Source organism: Bombus impatiens, unplaced genomic scaffold, assembly GCF_000188095.3.
Source record: "Bombus impatiens unplaced genomic scaffold, BIMP_2.2 scf_2142, whole genome shotgun sequence".
NCBI classification, from domain to species: domain Eukaryota; kingdom Metazoa; phylum Arthropoda; class Insecta; order Hymenoptera; family Apidae; genus Bombus; species Bombus impatiens.
In genome coordinates this window covers 2762-29158 of record NT_178561.1, presented here as the reverse complement: position 1 = coordinate 29158, position 26397 = coordinate 2762, and the positions used below count along the sequence as shown (strand labels likewise).

Sequence of the window (26397 nt, the reverse complement as noted above, 5' to 3'; positions counted from 1 at the left end):
CAAAATATAGCGACAGATATAGCAAAAGAATCAACAAACACCGAAACGACGTTCTTTTTACACGGTAAATTATAACAATTTCCACGTTAGGTCGCGAATACTATGTTAAGAACATGTTTCTACGTGCTTGCAGCATTTTTTACGATCGCTCTTTGATGTTGCCAAGTTAGAAGTAATATATCGACAAACACACGCAGTGCATGGATAGAGAAATTGAAATGCATCTCGATTTCTAAGCTCAGCATCGATTTATCTTCGTTAATCTGCTCTCTTATTGAAAATTCTTATCGACAGGATCAAAAAAGCTAGACAAGACGCAGCACAAGGAAATGAAAACTAAGAAAAATCGAAGAACCGTGGGACGTAGCGCGAGGGAATGAGAGATAAGGAGAGCAAAGGATTACACACGGCTGAAAGAATGGAGCGATTCCGAAGCAACGATTGAAAAAAGTGGGGGCACCAACGTGCATTCGGAGTGTTGGCCAGCATTCACGTATTGCATCGTACGTAGAACGACTAATTGCGTTGCACCTGTACGAACGAGGCGCGCAAGCAAATTTAACTTTGTCATTTTCCAAACAATTGAAATTTCGCCACAGATCTTTCTTCCACTCTGTCTCGTCCACGTGGCTAATTTTCTTTTCGTTATCTGTTGCCTGTTGCACGCGATCGGTAGTTTTTAAATCACAGAAGCCAGAAGCTGTTCACATGAGCCGAGGATCTATTTCCAGTTGGCAGGACTATGGACGCAGAAGTTGTAAGTGATTGACGATTGCCTTTCGTTGTTTGATTCAATTTCCACGTCGTTACTTTCCATCGATAATATACGCGTATGTTTTTTGTTCAATTCTTTAACGATTTAGCACAACCGAGAGATGTTCGTCATTCAGCATTGTGTCTGCGGTATCGGATGAATTATTTCGCGTTTTAAAGTATAAAATCACGCATGGAATAAATATATGTCACGTAGGAGATTTCTAGATGGAACGTTACAACGTGTGGATTGCGGATGTTCACCTATTTTAGTGAAATTTTATATTCCAGAAGTTTACAGAATGCATGTAATATGCAGAGATACATACGATATTTAAATTATGCCGCTTACTATGATACTTAGTAGACGAAAGAAAATTCCCTTTAGATTCCATTTCATTAATTACGTTCGTAGAAATATGAAATTACATAAACATCTGTAGTCTAGTTACAAGGAAAGATAAAACGCGTGTAAAATATATTGCCAACAATTTCTTCCAACAATTATTGATAATTTTGAACATGAAACAGTATATATCTCGAACCGTAGTTTGTTCTTACGAATTCGTGTTCATGTGCTCGTTTGTGCTCATTACCCAGCTATCGTTGGAACTTCTTCATTGGTATTTATTCGTTTCTCGATAATAGTCATTACATTCTATTAGCAGATAGTTAAGAATCCATGTGTGAACGCTGAATAATATTTGTGCGATGTTGCGTAATACGCAGGGGAAAACTTTGAAATTAATTGAAGAATGGAAAAGTCGAAAGAAGGTGGGAGAAGATAAACGTGTATGTTAACGAGCCGATAAGAACGCGTGACAATCTTCTAGTCGAATAAAAATCAATATGCTTGGGAAGTAACTTCGAAAGGAAGATAACATTTCACTCGTTTGCAACGAAACTAATTGAAATTATTGTAGTTGTATCAAGTATATTCCCTCGAGTACATGTGAAAATAGAGTGAATCTAGTTTCCTATTTATTGGTTTCTGATAGCTTTTTACAAATTCGTTAATAATACCAAACAGCCTATAAAATTGTGCGACAACTATCCTGGACTTTTAAATTGAAAAATATATTTCGTACTGTTTGTTGAAAGAAATGCATCACATTTTATACAATTTTATCGTGCAGTTCTATTTAGTTGGAATGCTAAACTCGTTATTTACAGAGTTGCTTTAAAAGTAATATATTATGTTCAAATGAATTTAATGCTTGTTTGCATTGTTTTACGCTTGTCCAGCATCTGCATTGAAACAATACGACATTCGAAAGAATAAAGTTGTATTTTCTTGAAACATATAATACGAAAGCCCAAATGCTATCAACGCTAAATGGTTTCATCAAAACATTCTCTTTCGCGTAAATCAATTTCCTTGTAAATTCCTATTTTTGTAATGCCACATTAAACGTACATTGAAGTTATCGTACTAACACGTACATCACATTTTTCTTCAAACTACTGCTACATATAAAATAAACGGTATACAAAGACACCAAATTTACTTTATCAGAATATTTTGTATATCGCATCGATATAATAAATGACTGTTTCCAGTATAGTAAATAATTTCCAGTATAGTAAAAAGTAATTAGTACGAAGTTAGTAAAACTCGTAGCGTATTTCTAAACTATTAATTACCAGCAAGTCTAAACTTTTCTTTGTCTATTGCAATAATCCTATGCTTTCTGTACTTCAGATAGCCAAAGATAATTCGCATAACGAGTATTTAAATGGCAGCTTATATCAGAATTATTTTGTTTCTTTGCTGCGAGCTCTCTAACGGGTGTCCGCGAATATCAGGTAAAATTGCACGAGTTCCTCAGATATGATCGCTTAAACGCGTTCCCGTTGTCGTGAACATTAGTAAGAATCCGCATTGCTATTTTCCACGATTGTAATTGCTTGATTGTCAGAGACGTTCGTGTCTCTGAAGCGTAACCGATGTGAGTGCGCGGTAGTTGGCATTAAAAATTCGCTTCTTCCACGGAGCTGATCGCGTACATTTCCATTTCTTCTTCTATGAAAATCCCAATGGTTTATCCGTGTGTGGAGAAGTCGTGAATCGATGGAAGCAATCGGATTACGCGTAACACGAGTCGCGTATAATTCTAAGAGGAAACGTGCGATTGCAGTGATTATGTGACAGATGCGATGATTTACGTTGCACGTGCACGCAAGTGTGATTGCGATTTTAAGTTTGCATCGAGTATCAAAGTATTTTAATGCACGATACGATCACCTCTACGGTTTCAATCTCTTCATCAAAGTATTTCTTATCAAAGCATAAAGTCTAGGATAGTAATTTGAAGCAAACTATAATATAGACATTAGTACAATAATTGTAGTAATTAGCAAAGACAAGCAAATGGCAATATTCTTATGGACGTTTTGCTCGAAGATTATGTATCATACACGTTTGATTAACTGTAAGCATTTGCACGAATTGCTTTGAAATTGACGATAGAATCTGAGCGATACATATGGACGAACGTATGAACATACAAATGTAACTGTTACGTTTCAATTACATTTTTCTAATATTTCACCTTCGCACTAAAAAATCGCTGAAAAATATTAACGAAATTTTGGCTTTAAACAATAATTCCAACTAGCGCTTAATGATACAAATATCAGAAATTCCTGCCAACAAACTAAGAGATTTAAATAAAGAGATGCAATTCTGTCCCATACTATGTTTCATTATAAAGACTATTACCGACTTCGGCGAATTTTTCCTTTCGTTTAATTTTCCCATTTACAACCTTTTTGCTGTTTATTGAACTGCTTAATATACGACTGATATACGATAGTTTAATAAACGACTAGATGAACGTGGATTAGGTAGATTTTCAGTTTCGTTTTGTTTATACGTTGATCACGCACCGTGTGACATAACGTGTCACACAATCTTGCAGCGTATTATATCGCCGTGAAAAACTACACGTCCAATTCGCATACGTAATCCTACTGTTAGTAACCTTCGGCCACTTCGCGTGCGCTATCGTCGTTGATAGGTATATTTTTATTTTCCTTTAGTTGAAACGATTCAACGTGTTGAGCGAGCACACGAATTAGGTCAATCATAGTGGAGACGAAAATTAGTGGCGAACAAAGCAACGCAAAGTTCAAGCAAGCGTAGAACACTTCAAGTTAAACGATTCGAAGAATTTCATAGAACCGCGAATCGAAGTTTACGAGCATGTGGTACGTACAATTAGCAACGCTAACGAGATTAACTATGGAAACTAACGAAGGGAGAGAGAGGAGCACTGCTAATCGCAGCTGTACAATTTACAACGTCCGATTTATGCTCGCGTTTATGCCTGGTCGTAACGATTAGGACTAGGTCATATGGAACATTCAGCAGTTTAGAAAACTAAAATTGCTCAATACTTTAGTGAACAAGTGAACTTGATGCAAACGATAAACGTAGGGTATCAAACACTTTAGACGTATTGTAGCGTAGGTTATATTAATCTACAGTGCCACATGTCAAATTAATCTCGTGTCACTAATATCTCGTACTAAAGTGCTCGACGTAACGCATTTGCTATAGGGCTTTGTTATGGACTACGTACTTGCAGGTTTCTCGTCGATAAACTTGCTTGTGTATGTATTTATGTATTATATATTATGTATTACGTGCTGTATGTTATATTATAATGCAATATACAATATGTAGGCTGGACCGTTTAAATGGGAACATCTAAATATCTGCGTTATTTGAGGTTTTATGGGAAAAGTCCTTAAGACAAAGTTGAAGCATTTCAAGAGGCGCATGTTGCGGTTAAGATTGTTTCCTCCAGGTCATTTTTCCACGTATTTCAAGGTAATCTGCATTTTTAAAACGGAGTATTCGTTTGGCTCTGCTCCCGGTACGAGGCTCAGTCTGGGACTTAAAAATTTCTTGGGAAGCGATTAGTGATTGGATAGTTTTATCAATGGAGTTTGGTCTAGTGGACAATAAAAGGTGAAAAGTGGGAGTAAAGACGCTTAAAACTATCTACATCGTGGGATGACTGGATGGGACGTCGGGAGAGACACCGGAGGATCCAGCCGACGGGGTAGACCGTCGAAGGAAGGAAAAAGAAGACAAGGCATGACTCGAAGATTGTCCTTTACTCAAAAGGGAGCTTGAAATGTCTCAATATTTCCAATTCCTAAGAAAAGCTTAAGAATAGAGAGAGGCTCATTTAAACCGGCGCGAAGTCCGACTAAAACTCAAAATCATCAAGAAGATAGAGAAATGAATGTGGACTCTCAAAACGAATCCACCGACCAAAGTCTACTTGCTTTCTCCTAGCACCGAGAGAGTAAGGACACATAAACCTGTTAGGCTGGTCGTAAGGAGCAAAATGTTTGAAAAATCAGAGGATGAAGATCGCTGGATATTGGAGAGAAGGATGAAGGAATCTTCCTCGTCCTCGGATAGCGGGGAAAATCATTCACACTCCGGCCCAGCAATATAAGAGCATCAGTGAAGATACTGGAAGTGTTAATGATAAACACAAACATGATTAAGGATAAACTGGAAGACTCCTCCGTAAGAACTCTCGTAAAATTCAACATGAAAAGTATCAAACACCTCTAAAGCACGAAGGAATGGCTGGAGAAATTTGTGAAAAGGGAGGGCTTGTACAAAGAAGCTGAGAAGCCCAAACACACTGCGAATGCTGCTACTCAAATTTCCCTGTCGTTTGGAGGGGAACAAAAGAGAGATAAAAGGGGATAAGTATCGAACGTAGGCACTCAGACCGATAAGGGAATAATCGAAGCAAGTTGGATATCGAGAAGAAAGGAGATCTCGCCTTTGGAAGGCAGACGAGTAGATAGAAAAAGACCCAGGAGAGGCGAAACTACATATGCGGAGGTTTGCCAGCGCGACGATGATTCTGAAGACGCAACTTCTATCAGGGAAGATACTGTGTTTGAAAAGGCAAAAAATAGGAAATAATTTACAGTGAATGAAGAAGGACCAGACAGGCACAGGACTGTAATGCTAATGAATAGCAGAGCCAAAAAAGGAGGCGTAGTAAAAGAAACAAAGTAGAAACAACGGAATCCTTGAAACTATTGCGGTTCCTAAATCGGATGCTAAAGCGGCAGTGAACGTTCTGTGTAACCAGACTCTGCCGAATGATACGTATCGTGCGTTCTGATCTTCTTTTCGTGTCAAGTGCAAAGTGCGAATTACTGACCAACGACGCTGTTGAGGATTTTGGATCTTAATAGCCGAAATAATGGTACAGGAACACTAAATTTACACCTAGAACTTATATTAGAGTAGTTATATGTTTATTCGATAAACGATTTCAAAGATATTCATCGATACATACTTGCACGTGTCTCACCACTTTCTTCCATACCAGACAGTTAACCGAACAGTTTTCATTTCTTTGTTTTCGAGACGCTGCGCAGCAAATGCTTCCATACATACAAGTATATTCACATACAAGTATCACTAATACGCAGCTAACCTAGTCTAATACATAAAATAATACATATCTCAATAGACGCAATGACGTATGAAAGACGTGCAAGTGTCCAGATAATTTTGAAAATTGTATGGCTTTCTCGCGAACAAGCAGGTAACATTTTTAGTAGGTAACGTTAAGGTTCTCCATTTAGAATTTGGAAAGTTTGGAGATACTCTAAGTGAAGTTCTTTACATTTTTTTCAAAGACTCATTGAAAATTCGCTGAAAATTGTGTCGGATATAGACGATCTCCGATTACGGTTTGCAGTAACTGTGTACATATTTGAAGAGCAAGGGTTAAATATAAACGGTTACTTTTATATCGAGATTACGTTGTCATCGACGCGGTTTCACCGATACCGAGTTCGCGTATAAAGTTAAACAACAGTTAGACGTTGCATATTCTGATTGTGTTAAATACGAAGGACTACGAGTAGGTTGAAAACTTACATGGAAACAACGCATAAAATCAACGATAGAAAATATAAAATTCGAAAGACGCGCAAAATGTATTGGCTAACCGATTGCAAGCCCAAATTCGTATTACAAAATGTCATTCCTTCATTTGAAAAATGTTCCAACTTAATTTTCTAGAAAACAAAGCATTATATGAAATAATTGTATTCTATAATCCCAATATATTTTTCCGTAAGGGCTCGTTTGATATTTTTTTTGGGTAAGTGTTACAGGCTGCCACAATACGGTCGAAATAAAAAACCTAACTCGATACGTTGACGAATTTTAATTGAATTATAGTACACAGAGTTTTACCCAGTTCTCGTTTGTATTTTATATATATGCATTATATATAACGTCGGTAAGTCGAACCTGAAGGGAAGAGCTGGAATAGAGTTATAGGGAATTTTATCAAAATCTCCGAGTAAAGGAAGTTTAACAAACAAAAAGAGAAACTTTGTACGCAGACAAATTACAGTCACTCTTTCAAAAAATGTTAGTATTTTAAACATTACCTTAGACCGCATTTTATTCCATGTACATAAATGCGTAAGTTGAAAGCGATGGCAATTATGTACTCGACTGACGAGATAAGAAGCTTTCATTTATCCATTCGTTTCTATTCGAAGATGGTATCCCACTGGAGGTATCCATCCACATGTTATTTAGCAAATAAGTTAGAGAAATTTATCAAATGTCCAGCTGGACAAATTGTAAAGTACAAATTAAATAATACAAAAAAAATGACTCTGATCGAAGTGTCCAGAAGTGGGGATTCGTTTTCTGTCGTCTTACGTTACTCGACACAATAATAACCGTTGGAAGAAAGGTGGCAATAAAGGACGATTGGTCTCTCATATCTTGACACGCAGCGTCGATAAAACTTCGACTTCTAGAGGCAAACTTCGACCTGTAGAAGTCGAGCTGTTATAAATTTCAGTTACGGAATTACCATGATGCATCTGGACATGTCACAATAATTCGAGTTATACCAGTCGTTTTGGCAGCCGAGTTGGAGAAGGCGATGAAATATCGCAGTAGACATCTTCGACGAGGTTTGCCAGCTAATGAATCTGAGCCGTGTTATAGACCAACACCAAAAACATTTTCTGGAGGTTTTCGAGTTACTGAATCTGGGTCGTATTGTAAATGAAACAGAAGAATTAGGTTCTGCTTGGGTAGTTAAATCCGCCCACTTCAAGGCTACCGGCAACCATTTTTCATTCTTCTCTACTTCGAAATCATCGAAAGGCATCCCCTCTAGCCTCTAAAAGCAGGATGCGTGATAATGTGGAATTCTTCCTCACTGGAAGCCTTACGGTGGTCTTCTCAGCTGCGATGGGGAAGCTCGGGGAACACTGACGTGTAATATTAAGTCTCTACTTTGGGCAGTATCAGAGACCACTCTTGGCGGAGTTAGTCTTTGTGGTTGCGTGTTATGGCAATCCGGGGCGTCTGCAGCTTCCGTAGCTCCGTAAGTCGTCTTTCTTCTGCACTGTAGTTCTTCAAGACACGGGCGTTTGACCAGAGTGACCCGCATTGTTTCCGACTGATATTCATCCGTACGCGGACTACTTCCCAAATGGTACTTGCTACTGTGTCGTCAGACTACTCAGTACTCTGCTCCGGTGTTTTCCATTAGTGACCGTTCGAGACTCTTTGCTCCGAGTTTTCCTTTTCACATCTTCGGTTCTATCTTCGTTGTTGCGCGACCTTTCACATTTACGTACGCGTCGTAACATGGCGATTTAAAAACGTTTTGTCAAGATTCACGAGTGCGTCATCGACAGGTTCATTAAAATTTCAAAGTTCACTAAATTTCAAGTTCGCTAAAATTAACAAATGCAAAGAAAGAAAATAATATTTCCAAGACATAAACGTTTCGTTGCAAACGGATGGAGATGCAATTAGTTTCAAAGTTGTTGTCAGGATTTGCCCATTAACAGAAAAGACTCCACAAATGCTTAGAAGTCTCTGCAATGATATATTCACGCGAAAGAAAACTGAAATGCATCTTGAATGTATAATATGATCGTGAAATGCTTCCTTGTTATCTTATACGGAGCAGTTTCCTGCATTTTTCAACGAAACAAACAATTCTATAACGTTATCCCATTAGTGCGCGTGCTTTAAGTATTTTCAACTCCTTTTTGCTCACAGGCGCTGACACCAATCACTCTTTCTTTCCTTCATCATCTCTTCTAACCGTAGGAGAAATATTATGAAAAACGTGAGAGAAATTAAACAAGAAATAGCAGGATGATCTACAAATTTCTTATATATGTACAATTGGCCTTAGTTTTCGAGATATTCGCAAGAAGTTGTTGATACCACGCATTAATCAATACGATGTCCTTGACAACATATTAAAAATTATATTAGAGATCGGGAGCGGGATCTTTTTTGTAGATAAGAATTTTTATCTTATGTTAATTAACACAGTAACAGTACGTCATAACAACTTTTATCATTTCTTTTTTATTTCTCTCTTAATTTTCCTTTTCACGGAAATGAATGTATAACATAAATAAAGATGCATAATCAACGATAGCACATGCCGGTGGAATAATTGTCGGCAAATATCGGTGGGACGATTGTCGATGGTTTCAACGGATCGGCAAATAAACATACTCGGTGTCGGTGAAATCACGTCGATGAAAACATTGTCGATAATATCAAAGCAATTCAAGTATACGTTTTTTGAAAATACTGAAATTTCCTAAATTTCTTCTAAAACAAATATTAGAACAGCGTGTATTAATTATTTTGATCGTCATCAAATTATGAACACAAGTATAACATAAACATTGCTTGAAAACACTGCATAGAAATATTAATCACTGAGCGCATCGAGTATTAATTACTTCGTTTTATTACGTATGTCTTATATGTACTATGCATGCACAGAGTTGTCAGATAATTACTGCAGGATATTAAACTCGACTATGTGAATCATAATTGATAGAGAGGTGAACAGATTCTAAGATATAAACAATTGTCGCTAACTCTGCAGAGTCACAATTGTAAGATCTGTTTGCTATACTATACTACCGGATTTTTCGATAATGACATTTATCTTTTGGATGCTTTACTGGTATAACATTCGTATAATCACAGAGATCAAAATGTATAACATCGATGATGAAAAGTATTAAAACGAAAGGATCTCCAAACATAAAGCAAAGTTTGTTCAAAATGTAACTTAGAGTCGTTGAATGTTATCTCGCTATCCTTTAATATCCGTACTTGAAATGCAAATGAGATCTCAATTACGTTATTCGTAACATGTGCTGCAGTTCTCACGAATAAAGAAAATTTCTAATAGTCGTTAAAAAGTTCCAACTGAGAAGCACTGATTCGTAACTTCGAGCGAAGTTTCTTGTATCGTTGGTGTCGTATGGAAAACTAGGAGGAAGCGAGTATTGCCGGTCTTGAAAAAGATTATGCGAATGGTAAAGTTAATAGCTCACCAGTAACGTGTAGTACGTATATGGTGGACCTTGAGGAATCGTTTCTCGAGCCTATTTACGAGAGTATACAGCGGTCTACCTGGAACGTGTGTGCACCGCGAGAAATCAATTCCAGCGACGTCACGTCACGTTCGCTCCGAATGTTATGATAACGTGAATTCGTCACGATTATGACAGCGTCTACGTCGTCTCAAACTGTCGCTGTTATTTCTGAATATTGATTGATCGGTCACGTAACATCAGGTCAACAGATGCAAATTTCAAGTATAATATTTCTATATATATAATATATATATGATAATCTACATATATATTGCATGAGATATATATCATGTTTTATATTATTTAAATCATTTATCATTTGGCAGAGAGTTCTAGAATTATTCTTTATAATCTTGTATCTATGTTTCGCTTTTGGAGGACGTTGGTATAGTTACAAAGTATTTCTGACAAATTACTATATTTAATTCAGAGAAGCTATTTATAGAATATAGCTAGCGGAAAAGAAATAAGATAATTTGCTTTTATCGTAAGTTGCGTATGTGTAATCTGTCATACGATAATCAGCACACACTGCGATCATTAATTGTGATTAAATTGACACGAATGCGAGTACAGTGACGTATCACTGTGATTTTATTTATTTTATATCATGGTAGATGTAAAAGAGTAACGTATCCTTAATTTTCCGCGTTCTCCTGTGGTATGCAATAATTTTGCGGCCAAACAAATTGGAATTTAAAATAGTGAAATAATTAGATTCAATATTTCGATATTTTTTGCATAAATTGGAATCGAGAAATGTAATATCTGTTTGTTTATCGCGTTGCTATATTAATATATACAATTTACTAAATTATTACTATCGTTGTTATACAATTTTGGGGCTTCTGTGTTAGTCGTATCTAAAAGGAATTATTCTTTATGAATGTCTTTTTATTATTCCAACTATAGTCTTTGCAATGAATCGAATAATACGGATATTGTTTATTTTTAACAATAACAATAATTAAATTAATATTTCAAATTATTGTTATTAATAATAAAAAAAAATTGGCAAAAATCGCCGAAGGATTAGTCAAACATTGCGTTGTAGCCAAGAACACGTGGAACAAAGGAACGAATTTTATGTACACGAAAGACAAATAGCGTCCCTTTTGTTTCAGACTAATTTGATATGAGATTGTCTTTTAGCTGTTATTTAAAAACCATTTAAAATTTGGTAGACTATATTAGCTGCATTTACGATAGTAGCGAACAGTTGGACAGGTAATGGATGATCTGACTCTTGTCGCGAATCATTGATCACCAACTATTTAGTCCCAACTATTTGGTAGATCAAAAAATTGAGGGGATGTGTAGATACCACGTGTGTTTCAATTTATGACAATATGCCTAGCTGCGATGCTGGCTAAACGTAGAGATATAATTCCTACTTGACATAACTTACGCCCGGAAATCTCAGATTGTAACAACGATATAATAGAAACACATAATTGAATTGTTCAGCATTCATGGGCCGTGCACACGGTCCAATCTGAGGCTGCAAATTGTACCTGATTTTTCCAATTTCAAACATTTCAATGATGCCAATAAATTCTGTCTATTCAGTTATTTTACCATCTTAATTGAGTGATTTATCGCATATGGAATTATCATATATTCGCGTCTACGTATATCTGCATCGTAATATTATTTTATTTAGAGGCTTCGACACTTTCGAAGAGTTCACATTTTTCAAATGATTCTTGTAGCTCAATGCATGCCACAGTTCAGCGGCGGCCCGGTGCAATTTATGACTTACGATGACATGGAATATAAAAGAGGCGATGGTTGGTTCTTATCGTATACAAAGATAGCAGGAATCATCGTGGTCTTTATTATCGGTGTCGTAGCCGCAGGATTTCTCGGATGGTATATCAATTCCTTACCAAAGAAAAAGGTAAGTAACAGTTAGGTACATGAAATATGGAAATCATAGAGTCAATCCATTATTTCGTTTCTGGGCAAAGTAGATTTTTGAAGCAGGATCTGTCGGTGATAAGTTACCAACTAACAATATGTAGGGTACAGCATCTCTTATCCAAACAAACAGGAAAATAAAACTGTTCCGATAATGAAATTTTCAGATAATAAAACAGTCACTTTCCCTATATGAAATTCCATTCGCTTGAATACAGATTAACCCCTTCCCGTGCTTTAACGAGTCTGACTCGTGATGAAGATTTTGGTCCGAACATGAATGAACGCGAACAGACAGTCAGGGGCCAAACATAAACATCGTAATATATATATATTTTTTTCTTTTCTTTCCATTTGGATGTATTTTACAGTCAATTCTCATCGAGAATATAAGTCAATCTTTCTAGCGTGGTACTATGTCGCAAATACCAGGCATGTAAATATGAAACCGGAATTTTTGTATAGAAATTTTGTATACACGTTTATCGTGTGAAAATGATTAAAAATATTTCATTCGAAGTATTGCCCATCGCTAGCTATACATTTTTCCCATCTGTCTGGCAATCGGTGGATGCCACGTCAAAGAAACTGTCGCTCTTTTGAGGCAAACCAGTCATCGAGCCATTTTCGTACATTTTCGTAAGAAGCGAAGTGCTGGTCAGAAAGTGCGTGTCCCATCGATAAATAATAAACCCCATAAATAATAAAACCCCAAATAAATAGTAATCGGACGGAGCCAAGTCTGGTGAGTAAACCGCGTGCGAAAGTATTTCCCAACCGAACGCTTCCGATCGTTTCCTTCACCGGTTTTGCTGTATGCGATGGTGCATTATCACGAAGCAAAATTACTTTGTGTCGCCTTTTTTGATATTCTGGTCGTTTTTCACGCAAAGCTTGATTCAAGTCGATCATTTGTCGTCGATAGCGCTCGGTATTAACGGTTTCGCCAGGTTTTAACAGCTCGTAATAGATCACAACCTTCTGATCCCACCAAACACAGAGCATCGTCTTCCGTCCATAGCGATTTGGTCTTGTAGTCGATGTCGGTGGTTCGCCTGGAGCTACCCATGATCTTTTACGCTCAGGATTCTCAAAATATATCCACTTTTCATCGCCAGTCACAATTCGGTGGAGAAATGATTTTCTTTTGTATCTGGCGAGCAGCATTTCGCAAGTGGTTTTTCGGTTTTCCTGCTGTCTTTCATTCGTTTCGTGTGGAAATCATTTTCCCACCTTCTGGATCTTTCCCATGGCTTTCAAACGTACGGAGACGGCTTCTCGTGTCACGTTTAATCGATCAGCGAGTTGTTGTTACGTTTGAGCGTCATCCTCGTCCAACGATGCTTGCAATTCGCTGTCTCGAAACTTTTTCGGTGGTCTTCACGTTCTTCGTTCCTCGCGTCAAAATTGCCACTTCTGAATTTTTTAAACCACTCAAAGCACTGTGATTTACCAAGAGCATGCTCACCGTAAGCTTCGACGAGCATTCGATGCGATTCTGCAGCAGTTTTCTTCAAATGGTAACAGAAAATCAATGTTGTCCGCAAATCGTAGTTTCCAGGCACAAAATTTGACATGTTCAACGCTATTACAAACTATGCTGTTGTATGAAGCTTGTATTGTTCTGAGTCGAAAATGTTTGTGAGATGTCAACAAAGACTTTTGGCATCAATGACGCAGTTTAATGACAACTACATTATCAGCTAGGGCCATCTATAGGCAAATTCCGGTTTCATACTTACAGACCTGATAATAAGTGTTTATGGTTATGTATTTGATTCTAATTGAATCTAGTGATCGTAATATAACGATCGTAATTGAATGTTAGTTTTTATCAGTACACCACGAGACTGTGTTCGAGTTTCGTCGAGCTAAATGGCACGGCAAGGGGTTAAGATCAATTGGTACTTTCTTTAAATATTTATGGAGTCCAATGGAGTATGTAGGTCACAATTCTTCTAACGTAACATTCTTTTTCTACTTGGAACCGTCGAAGCTTTTCCGAATGTTACGAATCTTACGAATATTTTGGCACGAGAAAGCATCTGTTTTATTAGTATTTTCGTTGTTTCCGATAAAATTGTATAAAATCGTTATTATTCTCGTTTTTATTGCAACGAAACCATTTCATTAGATCGGTACAGTTAATATTTTTCTGCCTACTCAGGAATTTACGTGTCTTTAATGATCCTCAGTTCACGTTTTTATTTATATATATATATGTATACAATACATCATATTTAAGATGTAACGTAATCGAAGAAATAGTTTATAACGGTAAATATAAGGAAAAATAACAAGCTCGTGAAACAATTTACTTATTTAGTATCTTGAAAATACTGTATCCGGAATACTATAATAAATATTCTACGATTAGTATAATTTTGTAACATAGATTCTTTAGAAACATCGATTTCCTTATAATCAATCAAGTTGGGAACGACAGCTGGAAAAATCGAGTTGTAAAATTAAACACAAGATTAATAATATTTTATAACAACTAATCTCAAATCTATAGAAATATTTAATATAACTTTTCAATAACTATCACGATTTAGTGTGACATACTAAATTTAGTACGACCTAATCATAATCTGCAACGATAATTAAATATCTATTGACCAAAATCTCCATATCAGCAGTTGATCGAAACTTTCAATTTAATTTCTAATGTCACAAAATTTCTTTCTCTTAGCCATACGAGATTCTAGACTTGCAGAACGATGGCATCGAGGATACAGACGATGTTGACGAAAGTATTTCACCTTTCATTCGTCCCTTGAAGTATCGCCTCGAATTAACGCCGATTATCGACATGAACGGTCCATCGAGATTGATAGGCCACGTGTACATCGATTTTCAAGTAAACGACACGATAAGTTTAAATAAACTTTCGCTAAATGTGAAGAACATTACGGTGACTAGCTATAAGCTGTCTTTGCTGGATCTGGAGGAAAACAAGAAGCCGTTAAGGAAAAGACGAAGAAGGGGAACCACCGACGTAATTAATAACGTTAATCAAGGGAACGATACAACTTCTGGTAACGTTACTAACTTTAACAATTTTTACGTTTATAAAGATACTGTGAATGAATTTTCCACGTTTACAAACTGGTCGTTGTATCGCAATTGAATAACGGAACAATTTGTTTCGCAATTTTTACATTATCATTATAGTTAATTACAGGTATTTCGCTTTTACGTTTCACGGGCATTTGCAGCACTCGAATTATTTACATTTTTCTTTTTACCAGAAGAACGTGGAAAAAGAATATTCAAATTCGACAGAAATGTTTTTAAATTACCATTTAAGCAGCACGTTGTTTCTTTCTAAATTTAGAAATAGTTCGAAGCTTTTGAAATATGGAATTTATTGTGCAATATTTGCTCGCATTGCAGTGCTGATTATTTTGTTTAAACTATCCTAAGGTCCTACGATGAGCGTTTTAATATATTAAAAACAATTAATTCAAAAACCTTATTTTATAAATGAATAAATAATGTCCAACCGTGTCATCCACTTACAGTTTCACGTACTATGTGTTCTATAGAAAATGACGTTGTGATAAGCCTGAGCGAAAACGAGACACTGGTATACGACGAAAATGTTACAAACTCATGGGAGAACAGGTCCTCCGACGAAGAAGCCAACGTTACATTGTCAAATTACGCTTTGGTTTCTGACACTGACAAAATTGACGACTCAAACGTAGATGAAATTATACAGTTCGAATCTGTGCCACCTGCTGTATCTCCCGGAAACGCATCTTCGCAAATACAGATCACACAGTACGATATAGACGCGGATAAGGAAGTTCACACAATTTATTTAGGAAGTCGAATACAGCAAGGAATTTATCTGTTGGAAATCGAATATGACCTGTTAATCGATGAACATATATTTTTCATTGGAAGTTACAATTCATCTGGCGAAGGAAAGTAAGTGTTACGTACGTCATTTATTTTCAATTGGTACTTGAAAAATAATTAAAAAAATAGTTAACGAAACGTAATTCTTTAGATATCTGTTATGTCATGTTCCCTTGCTTCTTCCACGATTTAACATTTGCAGGATTTTAATAGATTTACGAGACAAATTTTTATAAAAGTTTTACAATATTTTCCTATTTTCATATTAGATGGCTAATGGGAACGAAATTGAAGGAATCCGGTGCTCGATGTCTGTTCCCGGTTTTCGACGATACGGTGAATAAATCAGTTATTTCCGTATCCGTGGCACGTCCCAAAGAAATGACAGTGCTCTCAAACATGCCCCTCAGGAGTTTAAGGGATACGTAAGTAATTCACGTCATGTCTTTTCGCATGAAAACTCGTAAATGAAATCGATCTTGCCTGATGACATAGTTAAATTAAAAACAGAAATCTGATTTCATATGTGAAAAAGTTCGATAAAGAAGCTTTCTTTATGTAATACATTTATAATTTATAATTATAGTTGCACGATAGAAATGTTATCGATCGATTTCAGAAAATGAACTCTACTCTATTTATTATATTTTATTGAATACTCTGATAAGATTATTAATATTCAAGTATGAAATAATAGGAAAAGATTTGTAGCAACTTGTTTTAATTAGAACTTCTATGCTGTCAGATATATATCGTGCAATTTTTGTCTGTCTTTCTCGTTCTTTTCATTTTTAATTTATACACTTTCAGTTTATAGTAAAACATGTGATAATTGACACGAAAACATGGCAGAAAATACACTTTACGTGAGATACGTAGTTCAAAATAGAATTTTCGATATTTGATCAATATTGGAATTTTTCCTGTACAGTTGAACGTCATTCAGTTTCAATTTTTTTTGTTAATTTAAAGAACTACCTTTATTGAAGGTTTTGTATGAAATTTTTTACTATTTATCAGCAGAGTGCGGATATTTATGTAAAGTCATAACTTCATGGATATAATTTAAAAAGTGGAGCCTTTTACATGAACAAATGTTCGTGAACACTCCGCTATTTTTTTAAAAGCTATTTTTCTAAGCTTTTCTAAAAAGTGGAACCTGGACAGAAATTTACCTATTAATTAAATATAACAAACACTATATTTCCTATTTTTTACCTTTACCTATTAATTAAATATAACAAACACGATATTTGATTTATTTTTGTGTATTCTATGCATTTACCGACCTTCAGATAATAAAATAATAAATCATAAAAATCCTACAGTTTCTGGTTTATCAGAAATTAAGATATTCATCACAGAGTCGATCGATCTCGTTTTTCAAAGTGTCCCTTAAAAATAGAAATAAGATAAATTGTTATTCCCGTTTTAAGCTCGGACAATTCGATGGTGGTCGACACTTTCGACGATTCTCTGCCTATTTCTCCGCACAATTTGGCTTTCGTAATGGGCCATATCGAAGCCATGAACACGACGTTCGTAGGCGACACCGAAGTAGTTGCAACGTTCTGGTGTGAATCGAACAGAAGCTCAGAGGAGATTTACCTGTTCGACAAACTCAACTCAGTTGTCGTTAACTTGATCGACGTGTTTTTGACGTCCTACCCCTATCCTAAATTGGATGTAGTAAGCCTGCCTCCAGGGATCGACGAGAACATGGGAAATCCTGGATTAATTGCACTGAAGTAAGAGCTATTATTGTTCTTCTACAAGACAAACGTTCCTTACATCTCCTACGATTTATAATTATAATCAGCTCGCACATATACGTAATATCAGCGTATTAGCTCTATTACTCATATAATTAGAACCGTTGTTTTTCATTCAGAAGACTATCAATGTGATTTTTATAATAATACAATAGCGTGTTTTTGCAAAGTTATTTATTTAACTTCGTTTAGTAATAATAGTAACTATGGAAATACTGTGTACATCTATATTAAACATAATCGCAAAATTTCAGAAATAGTATGGCAAAAGTCACTCGAAAGATAGCATTTTATTCTTTTATTTTATTGTGAGGAAGATTTTTAAGACTTTTCCAAGGTAATAACCTGCAAATGACGAGAACGTACTCGTAAATATAGTTTAATCAATTCCATTTACACTACCCGCTAGACCTAAACGCTAGATTCATTTAGTTATCCAAATTAAGCATATGCACGTACTTATAATACTTATAAATTATACCTATCTATAATAAGTATTAACTTATTATAAATAAACAGCCATGTCACTGCGCCACGCCAGAAAAATTACTGAAAATTCTCAACGCGAGAATTGATTGTAATTTCAACAAAAAAAAAAAAAAAATTCCATTTACTCAGTTCAATGAACGAATATGATATTATCAAAGATATAGTCCTTTGCACACTTTCAATTACGTCAATTTTGAAGCAGGGGCGCGATACAATAATTTTTTGTTTAAACAACCACCTGCTAATTTACAATCCGTTTGATAGTTCAAACACTAGGTAAATCTTTCGGGCTACCTTTGGCCAAATCTTTGGAGATTGTACCTACGTGATGCAATAAATAAAAGCTATTTATCTATTTATTTAGTAGAAAGTTGTTTTAAATGCTTTAATCCTCTGTTTTCTTCTAACTTCGTTTCTCAGCTATAAAACAGTTTTAGCGTTTGTTAACTTTTTTATCAAAGTGACGCGATATGCTTGTTCCTCTCTCGATCACATCATCCTCCTTCTCTTATTCTTCCATCAGAAATTAAGAAGTCTCGTTAAAAGTCTTATTGGATTTCTTAATTATCTCTATTTATTAGATAGCTGATGGATGTCAATTATTAGGTGATCCCATAAGTTCCGACTTTTATGTATACATTTCATGTGTCGATTTATAAACATACGGTGATAAGGGACCAATGCACTTGAGCTTAGCTGATCGAGAACAGACTAGAGCAGATTTTTGTGGGTATAAGATCGTAATATAGCGAACACAGTGACTTCTAACAGTAAAAAATCATGAGTGAAACGCGTATCCATTTTCGACATCTCGTGTTATACGAATTTCGGAAAGGAAGTTCTGTAACAACTGCCACGAAAAACATATGTGCTGTTTACGGAGAAAACGCGCTTTCATCTCGCACCTGTAGGAAGTGGTTCCAACGTTTTAGAGCTGGGAATTTCTGTTCAGAAGACGAGGAACGCTCCGGGCGTCCTCCTCAGACAGACGAAGATAAAATTCGGGATCTTGTTGAAAAATCACGAAGTTTGACAGTTCAAGAGATGTCAAATGTTCTGAAAACACCTAAGACAACGATTTATGGGTGTTTAAAAAAAATAACATATATAACCGCTCGAAAAACGGCACGAACTTATGGGATGACCTAATATTTGTCTTTGTGTCTGCGATAATACACCGCACAGAATCCCTTATTTCGCCATTATTTAATAATTAGCCTACATTTTTATCGAGCATTTTTCACCACCAATGTAATCGAAGGGCGCTTAAATGTTCAAGGCAGTCGTTGTTCTACACCAGCAAGAAATCGCCACGTGTCACGAAAGCCGACGCTCTGAAGGTCCTGATCAACCTAGTGGGACAGCAATGGCTCGATGAATTTATGAATGTGAATCGAACGGACGCGTGGATCTTCGAGAGTCTGCTAGTTTACATCCAACACGTGATTGTTCAACAGGCAAGCGACTAATTTCGCATCCTCGACAAACACCTTGGCAAACCGTTGTAATAGAATTCCATTTTCAGATAGACTCGTCATTGGACTTGAGCGACTCTTTCATCACCGATGTCCAGCTGCACGTGATGGAGATCGATGGCTATAGCATTTCAAGACCTTTCCATGAAAATGCCAATTATCATCTGTGGCAATCTCTTAACTACGAGCACGCGAAAGGTAAACCGGCTCGATGTTAGTCTTAAGCTGCGTCTTCGCTGAGGCAACAACGAGGAACTTTCCGTTGCCTGTCGTTGTTACACGTTCCAAGTAACGACAAGTAGCAGCAAGTAGCGAAAACTATACACTTTCAAGAGACATTTGCTTCATCTGCACGCGTTGCGCACGTGTTTCTTATCTTTCGTTCATCTTTGTCACTCCAAACGGAGACGAACAACGAGCAGCAACTTTTGTCACCGGCAACAGAAACGCGGAGGAACATGGAGGAACATTGTACAACCAACGAGTTCAAGAAACGCGAAACATCGACAGAGAGGGTCGACTGACAGTCAGAGGTTCTGAGTCTGTCGCTTCTCTCAGCAATTACTGTTACACATGGTGATAATTGACTTTACTTGCTGACAGCCTTAGCTATACAGAAACTACCTTCTCATTTTGTGGTATTAACGCGTGCTACTGGCACAAACGCGAGAAAGACAGCGATGAAGAAATTAGACGAGAACTGAAAGAGAAAATGAAAGGAAAGGGAAACCGCGAAAGAAAGTGTTCCGAGTTGAGCAAAACAGGAGTAGATAGCTCGTTGGGGAAATTGTAAGAGGAAAACACGAACGTAGAAACACCAACGGAAGATTGGTGGTTGTTGCTTTAGTGAGGACGCAACTTTAGGTTGCAGGATATCGCGAGCGGGTAGATCTAATGCCTCTGCATTTTTCGTTGCTTCTTGTAGGTGCATGTCTGATACGCATGTTGCATGGCGCGATAGGCGATACCGACTTTAGGAACGGCTACAAGAAACTGATAACCAGGTGGTGGGTATATTATTGGCGAGGAAATGTTTTATGCCTGCAATGGATCGATGGATGGATCGTTTTGATTAATAGCGATTTATGAAGCATTGACGGCTGTATCGAATTGAGGCTAATTGCGATTAATCATCTTCCTCGTGATTATCCGGTTTTTCATTTACATATGTATTTCCTCTTTTTCATTCGCGTTTTTCTTCGCTCAAATTCCTGCATAATTTAATAATTACGTCTTTATTGCTAGTAAATATGGATAATCAAGATACTATCGAGTAGTTCTACGAGATTTCAGCGGAAGCAATGTAAGCGATGATAATTTTATTGCTCGTTCTCTGATCTTCTAAACTGGGTCGGTTTTTCCAAAATTGCGAATTTCGAAGAAGTTACAAATCGTTTAATTTTTACTCCAGCAATTGTAAACAAAGCACAGCTGGTTTTCGTGGTGCGCAGACATCGATACATTGAAAAACAAACTACAGTTGAGATCGAGAACTACAGAATTAAAAATTGCTAGAAAAGACGTTAATTTTAATCGAATCGATTTTCACTCTAGCGAATGTAAATAAAATACAACGCGATTTTGATGTAAATGGAACGATGCGTTGAAAAGCGAAGGTTTGCTAAGATAGATTATCAGATAATAATTTATTCTGCCAGATACGGATATGATACGCAGGACACTGATAATCTTTCGCGACGAGTTAACTCGTCCTTCCTCTCTAACAGGTCGACTAATAGAATCTTCAACGTAATAAACGACGTTTTGTTATTTGATCAGGAAGCATAACAACACGGATATAACCGATTTCATGAATATTCTGGCGGAAGAAGCAATGGAACTTCCGTCCGGAGTTTCTTTGCAAGACACGATGAATTCTTGGATTTCTCAAGGTGGATATCCATTTATAACCGTCATAAGAAATTACGAAGAGGAATCCGCCACTATTTATCAGGTATACCGTAGCAAATAACATTGCAAATTTTGTATTAAATCCTATGATTATACAACTTTGAACGGCTTATGCTGTAAATAAGGAGATAATTTAAAGAAAATTTACTCAGGTTTAGACGTAAGAGTAGAATGAAGGACGAGCTACCGAATATCATGAAATAAACGAAATCCGTGAACGAGATTGTCGTGTAATTCTCATGTCAGAAAACACGAAATCTTGTTTAAATGAATTTCTCGATTAAATGAATTAACTATCGCGTCAAATGAAATTAAATGAAATGGAATTATTCTAGCGCTAATTTTAGACATTTTTGTTCACCAATGATAGATAATAGATAATGCAATACGCCATAAAATTGAATACGATATTATACATCGTATGAAGGCAGAGATTTTGTTGCTAATATTCTAAATCTATTAGATTTGCTGTTTTAACGAAGTAGTTCTGATCAGGTGTGAGAAAGTATTAGGAATTAAATAATTCTTTTAGGAACAATTTGCGCTCGATCGTCCATTCGAAAGTATCTCCAAATTTTGGCATATCTCACTGAGTTACGCCAACAATAATAGTAATTGGTCGTCTCCTGCTACGATCTGGTTCCCACCTGAACCTAAAATTACGCTGGATGGCATTGGTTCCAATGAATCTTGGGTTCTTTTCAACGTAAATAAGACTGGTATGTGGCAAATTTAACTACGATATATATTTATTATATTTTATTGAATACTCTGATAAGACTATTAATATTCAAGTATGAAATAATAAGAAAAGATTCGTAGTAACTTGTTTTCATTATAATTTTATATTCTTTCAGATATATATTCTGCAATTGTTGTCTGTTCTATTTGTTCTTTTCATTTTTACGAATATCATACTGTCAATCTGCGGTAAATATGCGACAATTGACACGAACATATGATCCAATGTCAGATATAAATATTTTTTATTTTTCACCCTTTCTAAATTAATCTTTCACGTGAGATCCTTCTGCTGAAAACGAGACCAAACGTGGTATAAGTTGAGTTATACTTGCTTATGGATATACGTACTTAACTGTTACTTATTAAATAAACAAATATGAGCCGAGCTATACCGCGTCATTTTGATCGGATAAATGGTACAAGATTCATTTATAAAAAATATAATATAAGAAAGTGTGATTTTTGAAACTCAAGCTTAGCTTAGATCTCAGCTTATCGCGAGCTTTCGATAATTGCCGAACCTTCGGCACGTCTAAGATCTTAGCTTGCAGAAATAGAATCGTTTCTACCTTCTGTGCAATTATCGAATTTTTTCTTGTATTTTTACACGTAAAATAATCTTCTTTTCCTCGTCACGCTGTGAATTTGCCAGACACTTTGCTTCGTAAATTAATGGAAATAATTGTACCATTACATTTTTCAAGGTTTCTATCGCGTGCACTACGACGAAACAAATTGGATGCTGTTAAAATTGGCACTCACGGAGAATCACGAGCTGTTTCCGCCAGAAACCAGAGCATCGCTCGTAGACGACGTTTTTAGTTTGGCTGAAATAGGCTTGATGAAATATGACACCGCCTTTGAATTCATTAAATATATGCAAATGAAGGAAAGACATTACCTTCCTTGGGGTGCATTTATGCGACACATGTTCAAATTAAACAGGCTCCTGTACGAGACTCCGGTCTTTACTGATTTCCAGGCGAGTAACAATGTTGACACGTTACAAAAATTACAATTTTAAGCAAAATATCTATTATGTGTAATTCAAGCTTTTGAATTATATTTCGAGCTGAACGATTCGTCAGCGCTCTGGTAGCATAATATTTATAATTAGACAGTTTTTAGATAACGATAAAGTTGAAGTTAATAAAGTTAAATTTTAGGAATTCATAGCAAGATTCGTATCCCCGTTGTACAGCGAAGTAGGGTCGAAGTTGGAAGAAGGATCAGCACTGACAGTGACTGCTGTAAAACTTGCATGCGCCTTCGACCATTCGCAGTGTCTAGACTGGTCGAAAAACGTTTCCGAGGTAGTCAATAGCATACACGAAATGTAAGTTTCAGTGAACTCTGTTATGAATATAATTTGAACGTTCCTGTTTTCATATTTTGAATGTTTTAATTGTACTGTACATATGAGATGAGAAAAAATGAGTCACTTTTGCAATATAATTCATGAAATTTTGCAATTACTAATTATGCTTCATGCAAATATACAAATTCGCTAGAATATATTTTTCGGCTAATCTCACGAACCTGTGGGAGCATTTTGATGAGAGTTTTATCATTCTAGAAATTATAATAAGGCTTAGGTGCGTGAAACGTTAACGCATGATAAAAAGGAAAAGAAAACGACAGTCGAAAATACACAGAACAACAGTTTACGAATATTCGTAATGTAACAGCGATCTTGTGTTTCGCTGCCACAATATATACGCATAGTAGGATAATTCAGCGAGCAACGTGTCAGAAATGTCGATAACCGCGATTTCGCTGTGTGACAATCGGTGTTGATTCACGGATTTCAGAACGTTTATCGAGCCGATAGAAATTTGCGAAATTGTCAGTCGTATTATTAAAGAAGATTGTATAAGATCCCGGACAAAGACACAGTTTTGTTTCTATAAAATTCAAAAACTCTTAATCATCTTCTCTAATTTCATTCAAATGAAATTTAATACAGATCAATTTTTACTATGTAACATATGCGTCGTACCATTATGCCATATCCTTCCGAAACAGTATCGATCATAAAACATGAAGAAAGCGAGACGTTACAACAAATAAACCATCAACCCCTATAGTATCGCTAAAAACTCATCAAATTATTCTAAAACACAAATCGCAGTTAATATAAATGTGTGGAGAAAAGTGTGTATACATAAATAATCCCTAGGTTCGTATTCGTATGTCCTTCTGTCGCACATAATTATATGCGCATGTAATTATACTATTACATATTCGCTATATTAATATTTCTTTGTCTCGTATTTCTTGCTAATTTCTTTGTATATCAATTTTTCAAGGATTTAACAGAATGAAATTGTTACAGAGTTCCTTCCTACATTCGTGACACGTTTTATTGCACTATCGCGCGTTATGGTACACGAAGGGAATGGAACTACTTTATGGAACGGATAAAATCGACCGAAGATGAGGAGGAAAAGAAACGTTTGTTATCGTCATTCGCTTGCTTCCAAACTCCTTGGATTTTACAATTGTAAGTGACTATTCACAGAATCGTAATTTTATCTTTGATTATAATCCTTAATAATGAATAACTATAAGAATAGTATTTTCAAAAACATATACCTACATACGTGCATAAATTAGAATCTATCGGTGCAGGAAATAATAATAACATCTGTCATCTTTGTAACATCAATTGGAACGTAATTGAGACTTATGACTTTTACAAATTTAACAAACAAAAAATATATATGATATCACGGCACTCGAATATTTTTAGGAAATTGTGTATAAGTGAAAATGAGTGAAAATATTTATGAGTACAGTATTAGAAGTATTTGAAGAAGTATTAGAAGTACTTAAAGCTGTATATATTTGAACATTTTATAGTTTTTTAATTTGTATCCTTGTGTTTCTTATGTATCCTTTAATTTGTACCCTATTATTTATAAATTTGAAAAACAGAAAGTATATATGATATCATGGCACTCGAATATTTTTGGGAAATTGTATATAAGTGAAAATGAGTGAAAATATTTATGTTCATTGTATTAAAAGTATTTAAAGTATTTGAAGAGGTATCAGAAGTACTCAAGGCTGTATATATTTGAACATTTTCTAATTTTTTAGTTTGTATCCTTATGTACGTAATACTAGTCACGTTTTCCTTTGATAACAGTATTCTCAATGATATACTTCACGAGGAACGATTCGAGGAGGACGAAATGTCGGTAATTTTGAATGCATTTTCACAAAACCCAGCCGCGGCTCAAGTCGCATTTCGGTTCGTTCGAGCAAATTGGCAAGAAATTGCGCAAAGGTACTTCCGATTTTTGTTGCAAAAAGTTCAGTGTACGAAAAAAGAAGCGTAATGGCAAAATGACTTTCCCGATTTAGGTTTCTAGGATCTTATAAGGTATTGAAATCTTTCGTGCTGTCCATGATGAATGGCTTAACGACTGAACAGGATTTACAAGACGTAAGAAACTATTGGTATCATGTTTGCATATCTTAAATATTTTTTATCTTCTATATGAATTAAATTTTTGCAGCTTCAAATGTTCAGGGAAAACAATTACGATAGCATGAAAGGAACAAGATATGCGGCAGCGCTTGTCGAAGCAAATGGAAATTTCGAAACAACATGGTTGAAGCATTCTTTACCTCAAATTGAATCTATGCTAAAAGAAGAAACAAAGAGATTTGCAAGTCCGTGAAAATAGCTGATAAAAGCGAGGGGATAAACACTTTCAAGAGTTGTATTTCGTGAAGCTGGACAAATAGCTTTTCGAAGGGTCACACGTACTTTTTACGAATCCCGGCGATTTACTTAAAATATTCGAGTTCTAAGCTTTTTTATTTCGCTTCATTTTTTATTCTCCTGAAAATGCAAACTTGAATTTTAAAATTGAAATTGTGAGAAATCTTAAATTAATTTTTTCATTTGACATATAAAGATGTATTAACATATTCTCTCATTTATAATTTATTAATGTAACATATAAATCATTTCGAATAAATAGTATTGTAACTTTTTAAAA

The 26397-nt window shown here is 35.8% G+C and overlaps 1 protein-coding gene across 4 annotated transcripts; it reads left to right on the top strand.

The window, feature by feature from the left end:
- The first annotated feature begins 341 nt into the window (after positions 1-341).
- LOC100742924 (thyrotropin-releasing hormone-degrading ectoenzyme) lies at positions 342-26397 on the top strand. 4 transcript variants are annotated; one of them, XM_024371854.2, is made up of 18 exons: positions 342-503; positions 600-757; positions 11916-12103; positions 14819-15164; positions 15651-16062; positions 16263-16418; positions 17430-17741; positions 19534-19711; positions 19780-19927; positions 20655-20736; positions 21509-21683; positions 22173-22359; positions 23089-23366; positions 23551-23720; positions 24720-24887; positions 25536-25676; positions 25754-25835; positions 25909-26073. In XM_024371854.2, exons 2-18 carry the CDS (start codon positions 709-711, stop codon positions 26071-26073), a joined length of 3237 nt encoding a protein of 1078 aa, XP_024227622.1. In that variant the 5' UTR covers positions 342-503; positions 600-708. The 4 variants fall into 4 exon arrangements, with proteins under 4 accessions (XP_024227622.1, XP_012248450.1, XP_003494377.1 ...); XM_012393027.3 differs by lacking the exon at positions 342-503 and having other exon boundaries at positions 513-757; positions 15675-16062; positions 25909-26088; XM_003494329.4 differs by lacking the exon at positions 342-503 and having other exon boundaries at positions 709-757; positions 25909-26397.